Source organism: Rhinoraja longicauda, chromosome 35 (assembly GCF_053455715.1).
Source record: "Rhinoraja longicauda isolate Sanriku21f chromosome 35, sRhiLon1.1, whole genome shotgun sequence".
Lineage (NCBI taxonomy): Eukaryota > Metazoa > Chordata > Chondrichthyes > Rajiformes > Arhynchobatidae > Rhinoraja > Rhinoraja longicauda.
The window spans coordinates 21,566,068-21,578,883 of record NC_135987.1 but is presented as its reverse complement, the minus strand read 5'-3'; the positions used below and the strand labels follow the sequence as shown (position 1 = coordinate 21,578,883).

Below are 12,816 nucleotides of genomic sequence, written 5' to 3'. Positions count from 1 at the left end.
CTTGGAGACCGTAGCTAGAGATAATGACAGGTTAAAGATCCTGGTGAATACCTCAGCCAGCTGTTCAGCACAGTCCTTCAGTACCCTTCCTTGAACTCCATCCGGTCCTGCAGCCTTGCGTGGGTTGACCCTTTGCAGAGCGCGTTGTACCTCCTGTGTGTTCAGTTGCAAGACCTGTCCCACCGCCTTGGCTGGGGTTCTTTCACTCAAGGTGGTTTTGCCAGTTTCAAAGCGGGCAAAGAACGTGTTAAGCTCGTTGGTCAGTGCCATATCGCTGTGGGGGCAGGCAGGGCTGCTCTTGTAGCCAGTGATGTCCCTGACACCCTGCCACATGCTTCTGGTGTCCGTGGTGTTGAAGTGGTCTTTGATAATATACTTGTCATAGTCATGGTGTCATGCAGCATAGAAACAGGCCCTTCAGCCCAACTTGCCCATGCTGACCAAGCAAGTCTGAAGAAGGGTCTCGACCCGAAACTTCACCCATTCCTTCTGTCCAGAGATGCTGCCTGCCCCGCTGAGTTACTCCAGCTTTGTGTGTCTATCTTCGGTTTAAACCAGCATCTGCAGTTCCTCCGTATACAGCCATATCCACAGTTGTCCCACGTAACATTGTGTGCCTAAACAACCTGTTTCACAACCTTGTTTGCACGTTTTGCTGTGAAGATACCAGGTGCTGTTTCTTCAGGTGAAATATAACACTGAGGGTTCAGACAAGATGTAAAATTTGCATGAAGCTATTTAAAGGAATTCTGTAACTAGGAGATGTTAGAAATTTACCTCTGAGGAAATCAAGTTGCTTAATATATATTTCATCTAACTAAAAAAAGCTTTAATAATATGATGGAGAGATAAGGAGTTGGTTTTGTTACATATGGTCATAAGGTCATAAGTGATAGGAGTAGAATTAGGCCATTTGGCCCATCAAGTCTACTCCGCCATTCAATCATGGCTGATCTATCTCTCCCTGAAGTCTGAAGAAGGGTCACGACCCGAAACATCACCCATTCCTTCTCTCCTGAGATGCTGCCTGACCTGCTGAGTTACTCCAGCATTTTGTGAATAAATATATTCGATTTGTACCAGCATCTGCAGTTATTTTCTTATACTATATATCTCTCCCTCCTAACCCCATTCTCCTGCCTTCTTCCCATAACCTCTGTCACCCGCACTAATCAAGAATCTTGTTTCTCTGCCTTAAAAATATCCACTGACTTGGCCTCCACTTGGTGCAAAGAGCAGGGAGGGATGACTGCATTGGGAATATTTCTGGTGCCAAATGTGTGATTGCTGCTCTGTGTGGGAATGGGAATTAGGCAGTACACATGGAATAGATAAATCTGGGTCGACATGTCAAAAGGCACACATTGTGGAGAACATTTTGTATGATTGATTTGATGCTGGGATTTGTAACCTCATCAGATGTCAAATGATCACAGGAGGCTTTTGTATGGGATTGTAGAATTGGATGTTTAAATTTGCCAAATTAAACTGCTGGGCTAGAAACGTTCACTGTTCACACCGTTATGATCAGCATTACACAAAGGAAAAACACCAAATGGCAATCTCGGGATTTAGCCGAGAGTCAAATATTCTCTTGGTCCTGGGTACAGACACATGGTCCTAATTACCCTCTCGGTGATCAGCACCACTATTCTGATGGCTCAGCACTTTCCACAATCAACCACATACTGCCTAATAACAGATTGAGATTAATTGAGAACTTTTGCACAGAAAAAAAAAGTTTTAAGTCGTTGTACTCAAAGATGTTTAGAATTAACAGGGGGGGTTCCTGGGGAACCTCGAACGTTTGAAAGTCTGGACCTCCACTGGGTTGGAGAAGGACTCTGCCAATTCTGAAGAAGGGTCCCTACCCGAAATGTCATCCATGCATGTTCTCCAGAGATGCTGCCTAACTCGTTAAGTTACTCCAGCGCTTTGTGTTTTCTTTTTGCCAATTCTAGCAGTTATGTTTAGGGGCTGCACATACATTTAAAACATCTGGACAAACCATCTATATCTTGGCCTCATGTTTCCTGCAGACTTTTGTTATATTTGGATCTCCCAAATTCTGATGTTAAACATTTCCAGAGCAACTGGCTGGAGATTTTGCAGAATCTTCAACCTCTTACTGCCATGGTTCAAGGTTCCTGCCTACTTTAAAAAAGATATTGATAATATCGAATATAAAACTTTGCTCTATGTATATATGCGTGTGTGTGTGTGTGTGTATATATAATATCTCTGAGAAAACCCACGCGGTCACGGGGAGAACATACAAACTCCGTACAGACAGCACCCGTGGTCAGGATCGAACCCGGGACTCTGTTGCTGTGAGGCAGCAACTCTACCGCTGCGCCACCGTGCTACCCCTATAAATGGAAAATAAATATGTGTATATATGCGTGTGTGCGTGCGTGTGTGCATGTGCATGTGCGTGTGCGTGTGTGTATGTTTATGTATATATGTATATTTTATTCATAAAATGCTGGAGTAACTTAGCAGGTCAGGCAGCATCTCAGGAGAGAAGGAACCCATTCCTTCTCTCCTGAGATGCTGCCTGACAATACACAATAGACAATAGGTGCAGGAGGAGGCCATTCGGCCCTTCGAGCCAGCAACACCATTCAATGTGATCATGGCTGATCATTCTCAATCAGTACCCCGTTCCTGCCTTCTCCCCATACCCCCTGACTCCGCTATCCTTAAGAGCTCTATCTAGCTTTCTCTTGAATACATTCAGAGAATTGGCCTCCACTGCCTTCGGAGGCAGAGAATTCCACAGATTCCCAACTCTCTGACTGAAAAAGTTTGTCCTCATCTCAGTTCTAAATGGCCTACACCTTATTCTTAAACCGTGGCCCCTTGTTCTGGACTCCCCCAACATTGGGAACATGTTTCCTGCCTCTAAGTGTCCAACCCCTTAATAATCTTATACTTTCGATAAGATCTCCTCTCATCCTTCTAAATTCCAGTGTATACAAGACCTGCTGAGTTACTCCAGCATTTTGTGAATAAATACCTTCGATTTGTACCAGCATCTGCAGTTATTTTCTTACACTGTATATATGTATATGTGGGTATGTGTATATATACATACATTGAACTTTTTTTCTCGTTTATTGTTTACAGTGCACTATGTTTCCATATTGTGTTATGCTACTGCAAGTTAGAATGTCATTGTTCTATCTAGGACACATGACAATAATACACTCTTGATTCTTGACTACTTAGGCCTACACTATCATGGTCTGGGTTCACCAAGAATAGCTGATAATCTTACTGCATGATTATTTATTGTGTTGTCGTGTTTAATATGCCTGTAAAGCTGCAGGGAATAAGAATTTCATTGTTCCTGTATCGGTGCACATGACAATTCAACTCTCTTGACCGGAGCTTATGTTTATTAAGCTTAGCTAATGGATAACGTAAGTGAATGAATTAGAAAATGTATTGGTTTGAACTTAGAGTTCAGTTATTACGTTACAAGCTATGGGTAGGGGATGTAGCTCGGTGGTAGAGTGCATGCTTTGCATGTGTGAGGCCCTGGGTTCAATCCTTGGCTTTTCCACTCTTTTGGGGAGAGGGCAGGAGAATCGGATAGATCAGCCATGATTGAATGGCGGAGTAGACTTGATGGGCCGAATGGCCTAATTCTACTCCTATTCCCTATGACCTTATGACCTTAAAGTGTCCCCAACATTGTGTATATTTAGTTTAGTTTAGTTTGGAGATACAGCATGGAAACAGGCCCTTCGGCCCACCGAGTCCCGCATCCATCGATCCCCGCACACTAACACTATCCTACACACACCAGGGACAATTTACAATTATACCGAGCCAATTAACCTACAGTACATACCTGCACGTCTTTGGAGTGTGGGAGGAAACTGAAGATCTCAGAGAAAACCCATGCGGTCACGGGGAGAACGTACAAACTCCGTACGGACAGCACCCGTAGTTGGGATGGAACCCGGGTCTCCGGCGCTGTAAGGCAGCAACTCTACCGCTGCGCCACCGTGTCACCCTGTAGCTGGAAAAAGATTGTTGAAAAATGTAGCTTACTCTTTAATTGATACGTGCACAGGCACCTTTTTAACCACGAAACAAGCTCTGCCCTTGACTCCTTTTATTATACGGTGGGTGCCATTGGTTGGTGTCTTGGGCAATGGTTCTGCCCGCCAGTGAAACATCTATTTCAGTTCCTGTTGCTCAAGTGTTTTCCTCTTGGCCTCTTCCTAATGTCATTTTCTTTTGCCCAGTGCCCTGTGGAACCTGTGATGACCAGGCTGGTCTCGACGTGGTTTTGAAAACCAGCTTCCCTTGTGTTTCAGTTTAGTTTTGGTTTAGTGATACCGCATGGCAACAGGCCCTTTATCCCACCGAGTCCACACCGACTGTGGATCACACTAATACTACGTCATCCCACTTTCACTCACAATTTACAGAGGCCAGTTAACCCCACAAACCCGCACGTCTTTGGGATGTGGTAGAAAACCAGAGCACCCGGAGGAAACCACACAATCACAGGGAGAACGTGTAAACTCCACACAGACAGTACCCGAGGTCAGGATCGAACCCGGTTCTCTGGCCTTTGAGGCAGCAGCTCCACCCGCTGCACCAACCTTCCGCCCGCAGTGATGCTCAATACATGAGCTGCTCACCACCTGTGGCTAATTGGGAGTCCAGAGGAGGCAAATTGAATTCTGATTTGCAAAGAAGAATAATAGCTATGATGTGAATCCTATAGTGTGCATGCATGGATTCCAATCCCTTGTGAGTTTATTAAATGTGAGGATGGGAAGCATTGTGTGAGCAGCTTTTGACTGCATTTAATATGTACCTTATATTTCACTTGGACAGCTTTCAACCCAATGGTACGAACATTGATGTCTCACATTTCAAGTACCTCCTTACCCCTTCTCTGCCCCTCCCCCACTCTCGCTTCCTACTAGTTGCACTGTTGTTATTAGGGTTTGCCAACTGTCCCGTATTAGTCGGGACAGCCCGTATTTTGGGCTAAATTGGTTTGTCCCGTACGGGACCGCCCTTGTCCCGTATTAGGCCCACAGGCCGCTGTCAGCCGGGACAGTGTCGGCTAACGGAGTGTGTTCGGGGAGCGGGGCCGAGTGCGTTCGCCTAAAGGAGGTTGCGTAGCTACCCGCCTCCTGGCCCGGGCGGCCGCCATTGGTGGAGCGGGAGCACGTGGCCGCTGGCTGGGTGAGGTCACGTGGGGCGCGGGGCGGTGGCGTCACCTTGTCCCGTATTTGGGAGTGAGATAGTTGGCAGTCCTGGTTGTTTTCCTTGTATTCTCATGAGCACACCATCCCCAGCCAACGATGGCCCATGATGGACTCTACCCCTCCTGAAAGGTCATCTGTTGCCTGCCCTGATTTGCCCTGGCCTGTTCTTGCCTCCAATTTCCCCCTCCCCCCCCCCCCTCTATCTTTCAGTCGGAAGAAAGGTTCCAACCCTGAACATCACCTACTCCTTTACTCCAGAGATGCTGCCTGACCCGCTGAGTTACTCCAGCATTTTGTGTCTACCTTCTTTAAATCTTAGTTATAAAATGTGGAACAAGACCCCTCAAGATTTTAAAAGGTGATTGAAAGAAATAAGAAAAATACTACACAAATGCAAATCATTCTTCCTGTGAGTTCGTGGAATCTACATCCTCTGATGATCGGTCAGAATCCCCGGTATTATTGCAAGAGCAGTCCGAAAATAATGACAGCAACAATCTGCAACTAACACACAAGGCCTGGTCTTGCTTTTAAAAGCACAACCTGCTTTCTCAATCAGGAATCCTTGTAGTTTTGCAATGACATTTGGACAGGAATTTGAATTGACTCTTAAAGGTCAGCCATGCCTCTAAATAAATGCTCGGACTTCCTGTTTTTGCAAGGGACTGGTAATGGTGAGGTAAGTCAGCACTTTGACAGCTGGCTTTTCATCATGCAAGTGGACATTACAGTCGGGTTGCCAACTTCCTCACTCCCAAACACAGGACAAAGGGTGACGTCACCGCCCGGGCCGGGAGGCCGCCATTGGTGGAGCGGGAGCACGTGACCGCTGGCTGGGTGAGGTCATGTGGGGCGCGGGGCGGTGACGGCACCCTTTGTCCCTTATTTGGGAGTGAGGAAGTTGGCAACCCTTCTAATGCGGGACAAATTAATTTAGCCCAAAATATGGGATGTCCCGGCTGATACGGGACAGTTGGCAACCCTACATTACAATGAACTAAGACATTGTTGCCCCAGGATCTGCACCGATGGACAATATTGCCCAGAGGAGCCAGAGACTGGTTGGGTTGGACTACACACCGTACACGGCTACTGAATACCTTATAGATTGGGTATGCCGTTACATACCTTATAGATCGGGTAATACCTTATAGATTGGGTATTACAGAACTTTGCCACTACCAATAGCATGTTTCTAACCTAATCCCAGAATTGGGGAAGTTTATTAAGAAAAATCTCACAAACCGCTGGAGGAACTCAGTGAGTCATAAGTTCATCAGTGATAGGATCAGAATTAGACCATTTGGCCCATCAAGTCTATTCCTCCAATCAATCATGGCTGATCTATCTCTCCCTCTCAACCTCATTTTCCTGCCTTCTCCCCCTAATCTCTGACACCCGTACTAATCAAGAATCTATCAATCTCTGTCTTAAAAATATCCATTGACGGCCTCCACAGCCGTCTGTGGCAATGAACTCCACAGATTCACCGCCATCTGACTATAAAGAAATTCCTCCTCCTTTCTAAAGATGCATCCTTTTATTCTGAGGCTGTGCCCTCTGGTCCTAGACTCTCCCACTAGAGGGAAACATCCTCCCACAGATATGGTAGACAGTCAGAACCTTTTTCCCAGGGTAGAAATGTCACAAATTGGTGGACATAGCTTTAAGGTGAGACGGGCAAATCTTGAAGGAGCTGGGCGGGGCAGGAGAGTGATGGATGCCTGGAATGTGATGCCAGAGGTGGGTGGTGGAGACAAATATAATGGTGTTGTTAACAGGCTTTTGGATAGGCACATGGAAATGCAGTGAATCGATGGGTATGGATCATGTGCAAGTAGAAGAGATTAGTTCTACTTGGCATTACATTCAGCACGAACATCGTGGGCCGAATGGCCTGTTCCTGCACTGTGTTGTTCGATGTTCTTAGTTCCAATGGTTTTGCTTAAGAAAAACACAAATTCTTCTGCTTGACATTCTCTGAAATGGTTAAAAGATACACAGCACTAATCCAGGAAGTTGTGTGTGGTTGCAACAAGGAAGAACGTGTGCGGTGGTATTCTTGGGCTGACTTCATGCAGAGGCAATGGATCACAAGAGAGGTGAGGCAAATTATGAGTAAGGACGGATTTAGGATGGCATTGCAGGTGGAAGTTTTGGGGTTGTAATCGGCTGAAGAGAGAAATCTGTGGATGTGGTGTGTGGGGACCTTCGGAAAACCCTCTGTTAATGCAACGCACAAGAGATTACTTAAGAAAAACAGATAATATGGGCATGACCAGCATGATCCCCAGGGTGGGAATGACAAGTACCAGAGGGCAAGGCATAGAGAAGAGAGACGCACAGTTTACACATGTGTGGGGTAGGTGTTTCACCCAGAGGGCGGTGGGGGCTGGAACCTGCTGCCACCCTCTTTGTTTTTAAATGTGGAATGAAAGAAGTTAGTGTTTTGAGGGACTTGTGCATGAATCACTGAAAGTTAGCACTCATTTATTGAAGGAGATTTAAGTGTAAGAGCAGTTTAGTTTAGTAGTTTAGTTTCGTTTACTTTAGATTATTTTAGTTTAGTTTAGTGTAGTTGTTTAGTTTAGTAGTTTATAGACAATAGACAATAGACAATAGGTGCAGGAGTAGGCCATTCGGCCCTTTGAGCCAGCACCGCCATTCAATGTGATCATGGCTGATCATTCTCAATCAGTACCCCGTTCCTGCTTTCTCCCCATACCCCCTGACTCCGCTATCCTTAAGAGCTCTATCTAGCTCTCTCTTGAATGTATTCAGAGAATTGGCCTCCACTGCCCTCTGAGGCAGAGAATTCCACAGATTCCCAACTCTCTGACTGAAAAAGTTTTTCCTCATCTCTGTTCTAAATGTTCTAAAAGTTTATTTTAATTTAATTTAGTTTAGTTTAGTTTAGTTTAGTGACACAAAGTACAAACAGGCCCCACTGCGTCCGCGCCGATAATCGATCACCCGTTCATATTAGTTCGATGTTATCTCACTTTCGCACCCACTCACTGCACACTAGGGACAATTTACAGAGGCCAATTAACCTACAATCCCTTGTGTCTTTGGGATGTGGGAGGAAACCAGATTACCCAGAGAAAACCCACAAAAAGAACCTGTAAATTCCACATAGACAACAGCTGAGGTCAGGATTGAACCTGGGTCTCTGATGCTACGAGGCAGCAGCTCTACCAGAGACAATTTATTGCAATTATAGAGCTCTAGGGGCTAGTGGAATCAAGGGATATGGGGAGAAGGCAGGCACAGGTTACTGATTGTGGATGATCAGCCATGATCACAATGAATGGAGGTGCTGACTCGAAGGGCCAAATGGCCTCCTCCTGCACCTATTCTCTAAGTTTCTATGTTTCTATCAAGACTTGGTGAAAATGTCTTCTAACATTGTATATTAGCCGGGTGTCCCTTGCGAAGGAAGATTATACTTGTTTAGTTTAGAGATACAGCACGGAAACAAGCCCTTCGGCCCACCGGGTCCACATTGACCAGCGATCCCCGCACATTAACACTATCCTATACCCACTAGGGACAATTTTTACATTTACCAAGCCAATTAACCTACATACCTGTATGTCTTTGGAGTGTGGGAGGAAACCGAAGAGCTCGGAGAAAACCCAGGCAGGTCACGGGGAGAACGTACAAACTCCGTACAGACAGCACCCGTAGTTGGGATTGAACCCGGGTCTCCGGCGCTGCATTCGCTGTAAGGCAGCAACTCTACCGCTGCACCACCGTGCCCTAATTTGTGAAAAAGGCTGTATAACTAAAGTTCACCAGATTCATTTATGGTGTGGTGTGTTTGTCCAATGAGAAATGATTGAGCAGACTAGGAATATGTCCTCTGGAGTTGAAAGGAATGAGATATGATCTCATTGGGATGTACAAACTTAGTACGGGCTTTGACTGGGATGATGTTTCTCCTGGCTGTGATATCCACAAAATAGCTCATCAAAGTAGAGATAAGAAAACAGAGGAAGGGGAACCCGTGGAATTATCTGCATTGTCTATGGAGACCCCATCTTGGAGTGTGCTCAAGATGGACGCCTGTAGGAGTTTGGAAATTAAGGGGATCAAAAGAGATGGGGTTCATGCAGCCAAGTGGTGTGAAGGTAAAAGATTATCCATGATCATATTGAATGGGACAGCAGGCATGAGGGGTGCAATGTTATCGTTGTCAAGAAAATGATGAATGAATACAAGCAGTTTATTATAAATGGATTCCTCTCCATAAGCTGATTTAGATCATAGTCATCGAAGTGTTCAGCACAGAGGCAGGCCCTTTGGCCCACCTAGTCCACACAAACAAGTTGGTGCAATGGGCTAGTTCCTTTGGCCAGCATTTGGCCCACATCCCTCTGAACCCTTCCTATCCATACATCTGGATTTTCCATTCACTGGAGTTTAGAAGGATGAGAGGGGGATCTTATAGAAACATATAAAATTATAAAAGGACTGGACATGCGAGATGTAGGAAAAATGTTCCCAATGTTGGGCGAGCCCAGAACCAGGGGCCACAGTCTTAGAATAAAGGGGAGGCCATTTAAAACTGAGGTGAGAAAAAACTTTTTCACCCAGAGAGTTGTGAACTTGTGGAATTCCCTGTCACAGAAGGCAGTGGAAGCCAAATCACTGGATGGATTTAAGAGAGAGTTAGATAGAGCTCTTGGGGCTAGTGGAAACAAGGGATATGGGGAGAAGGCAGGCACAGGTTATTGATTGGGGACGATCAGATATGATCACAATGAATGGTGGTGCTGGCTCGAAGGGCCGAATGGCCTCCTCCTGCACCTATTTTCTACAGCACCCGTGGTCAGGATCGAGCCCATGTCTCTGGTGCACCTATTTTCTATGTTTCTATGCCTACGCTCTCTAGTTTTAGAATCATCTACAATGAAGATTGTGAGCGTCACTTTATCCATTGGTTTGTCTGTAAGTCAGAAACATCTGTTTTCTATAGCTATCCATTTCATATCATTCTGCATACACGCTCTAATTCTTATGTCTCATTGAATATTCATCCTAACTATCTATAATTAAACTAATGGAATATATACTGTACCAGTCTAGAATACCAGGAAACATTTTATTATTCATATTACTAGCTTGAATAAAGATGTTTAAATGTAAGGGCGAATTTGTGTAGTTGGATATTCATATGTCACCCTAGCGTGTGAAAAAGGGTCCCAACCCAAAAAGTCACCCATTCTTTGTCTGTGGAGATGCTACCTGACCTGCTGAGTTGCTCCAGCACTTTGTGTCTATCTTTAGCCCCGGTACTTACTGTATGCATTACACTGTGATTCAATCAATGTTTTCACATTTGTGTTGCAGATTATTTTACGGCAAAGGCATCTGCCACTGGAACAGATGGCGATGAAATTGGTGGGTGACGTTTGATCTGTTCAGCTTCCCAGCTGCACTTCCACTGCATGGGTTAATTATGGGTTTGTGCATTTTGTACAGGAGTTCAAGGAACAGAGGCTTTCTGAGTCCAAAATTCGTGCACAAACGTTTTTAGTTTAGGTTTCAGAGATACAGCATGGAAACAGGCCCTTCGGCCCACCAAGTCCAGGCCTCCCATCGATTACCTGTTCACACCAGCTCAAAGGTATCCTACCTTCTCATCCACTCCCGATAAACGAGGAGCAATTTACAGAGGCTGATTAACTTCCAAGCCTGCAGTTGAGGGGTGACATTATTGAGGTGTATAAGATTATGAGGCCCATAGATAAAGTGAACTTCACTGCCTTTTTCTCAGGGTAGAGGATTCTAAAACTAGAGTGCATCGGCATAAGGTGAGAGGGACTGGATGTAAGGAGAGATGTAAGGGGAGAATTTTTCACTCAGAGGGTAGTCCATATCTGCAATGAGCTGCCAGGGGAAGCTAGCGAAGCAGATGCAATTACGACTTTCAAAAGACATTGAGACAGATATGTGGATAGGAAGGCTTTATAGGGATTGGGCCCTAATGTGGGTAAATGGGACCTGCTCAAAGTGCCAACAGTCAGCATGGAGAGAACGGACAGAAAGGCCTGTTTCGGTGATGTACAGCTGTCTGTCTCCTTGGTGACCTGTGCGTTTAAAGCTTCCGTTGTGAGTCCGGGCTGACAGTTTACCAGCACTTATCAGCTTTCTGCTCTTTTCCAGACGTCCAGTATGCCCTGATGGGTGCGGGGATAGGGATATTTATCATCTTTCTGCTCTTTTCCAGACGTCCAGTATGCCCTGATGGGTGCGGGGATAGGGATATTTATCAGCTTTCTGCTCTTTTCCAGACGTCCAGTATGCCCTGATGGGTGCGGGGATAGGGATATTTATCATCTTTCTGCTCTTTTCCAGATGTCCAGTATGCCCTGATGGGTGCGGGGATAGGGATATTTCTAGTTGTCGCATTTCTCTTAATTAAGGTTTACATGATTAAGAAGCACATCTATGAAAACGATTTAACAGGTAAGATGTGATGACAATTCATAGAATTAAAGACCCGCCTTGTTCTAATGTTACCTTGATGGAATGCAATGAGTTTGGTGTCAATGTCCGTTTTTATGATTACTTCCAGTACTGGGAGTGTGCATGTCATTCTACTGTTCACAATGTCCCTTCAACCTGCGATCCCTCAGTGATGTAGAGTTGTCACTGTCTGCACTGTCTGTTGGAGTGGGTGGAGTGTGCCTCCCACCACAGCAACAATGTCCTCAGCCCAATATAAACCAAAGCCATGAATGAGCCGGGATTAAGTCAATGTACAATCAACACGTGACAATCAGCTGATACAAATCAGCTCATACAAATCTACACATGCAAATCTACACATGCAAATCAGCACCATGCAAATCTATACATGCAAATCAGCACCATGCAAATCTACACATGCAAATCAGCACCATACAAATCTTCACATGCAAATCATCACCATGCAAATCTACACATGCAAATCAGCACCATGCAAATCAGCACCATGCAAATCAGCACCATGCAAATCAACACCATGCAAATCGGCACCATGCAAATCGGCACCCTGCAAATCGACACCATGCAAATTAATACCATACAAATCAGCACCATGCAAATCACCGCATGCAAATCAGAACATGTAAATCAGCACCATGCAAATCACCACATGCAAATCAGCACATGCAAATCAGCACATGCAAATACACTGAACAATACTTCCAACCCAAAACATCACCTGTTCTCCAGAGATGCTGCCTGACCCGTTGAGTTACTCCAGCACTTTGTGTCATTTTTTGTAAACCAGCATCCGCAGTTCCTTGTTTCTACATGCAAATCAGCACATGTAAATAAACATATGCACAGAAGCTGTGGCTGTGGCTGTGTTCTGCAGCTGCGGCTCACCGGCAGTCTCTCTGTCTTTTTTTTGTTTTTTGTCTATTGTCATCGTTTAATGTACGTTTTGTTCTATTTTTAACTCTATGTATGTGGGGGGGTGGTGGGGGGGTTGGGGGAAACCTTTTTTTCTAATCTCTTCCTCAACGGAGATGCGACCTTTACCGTGTCGTATCTCCGTTCGCGCTACGGCCTAACATCGTGG

General features: G+C 45.2%; 1 protein-coding gene across 2 annotated transcripts in view; it reads left to right on the top strand.

Annotated features, from left to right (window-relative positions):
• LOC144609900 (transmembrane protein 273-like) overlaps positions 1 to 12,816 on the top strand; it is a 31,051-nt gene that overhangs the window by 10,146 nt on the left and 8,089 nt on the right. Inside the window, exons 1-3 of one of the 2 annotated variants that reach the window (XM_078428293.1) lie at positions 7,279 to 7,342; positions 10,596 to 10,646; positions 11,604 to 11,714. In XM_078428293.1, the coding sequence (XP_078284419.1) occupies positions 7,327 to 7,342; positions 10,596 to 10,646; positions 11,604 to 11,714 (178 nt within the window). In that variant the 5' untranslated portion in view covers positions 7,279 to 7,326. Of the gene's footprint in view, positions 1 to 7,278; positions 7,343 to 10,595; positions 10,647 to 11,603; positions 11,715 to 12,816 lie in introns of those variants that run through there. The other variant, XM_078428292.1, reaches the window with a different exon arrangement.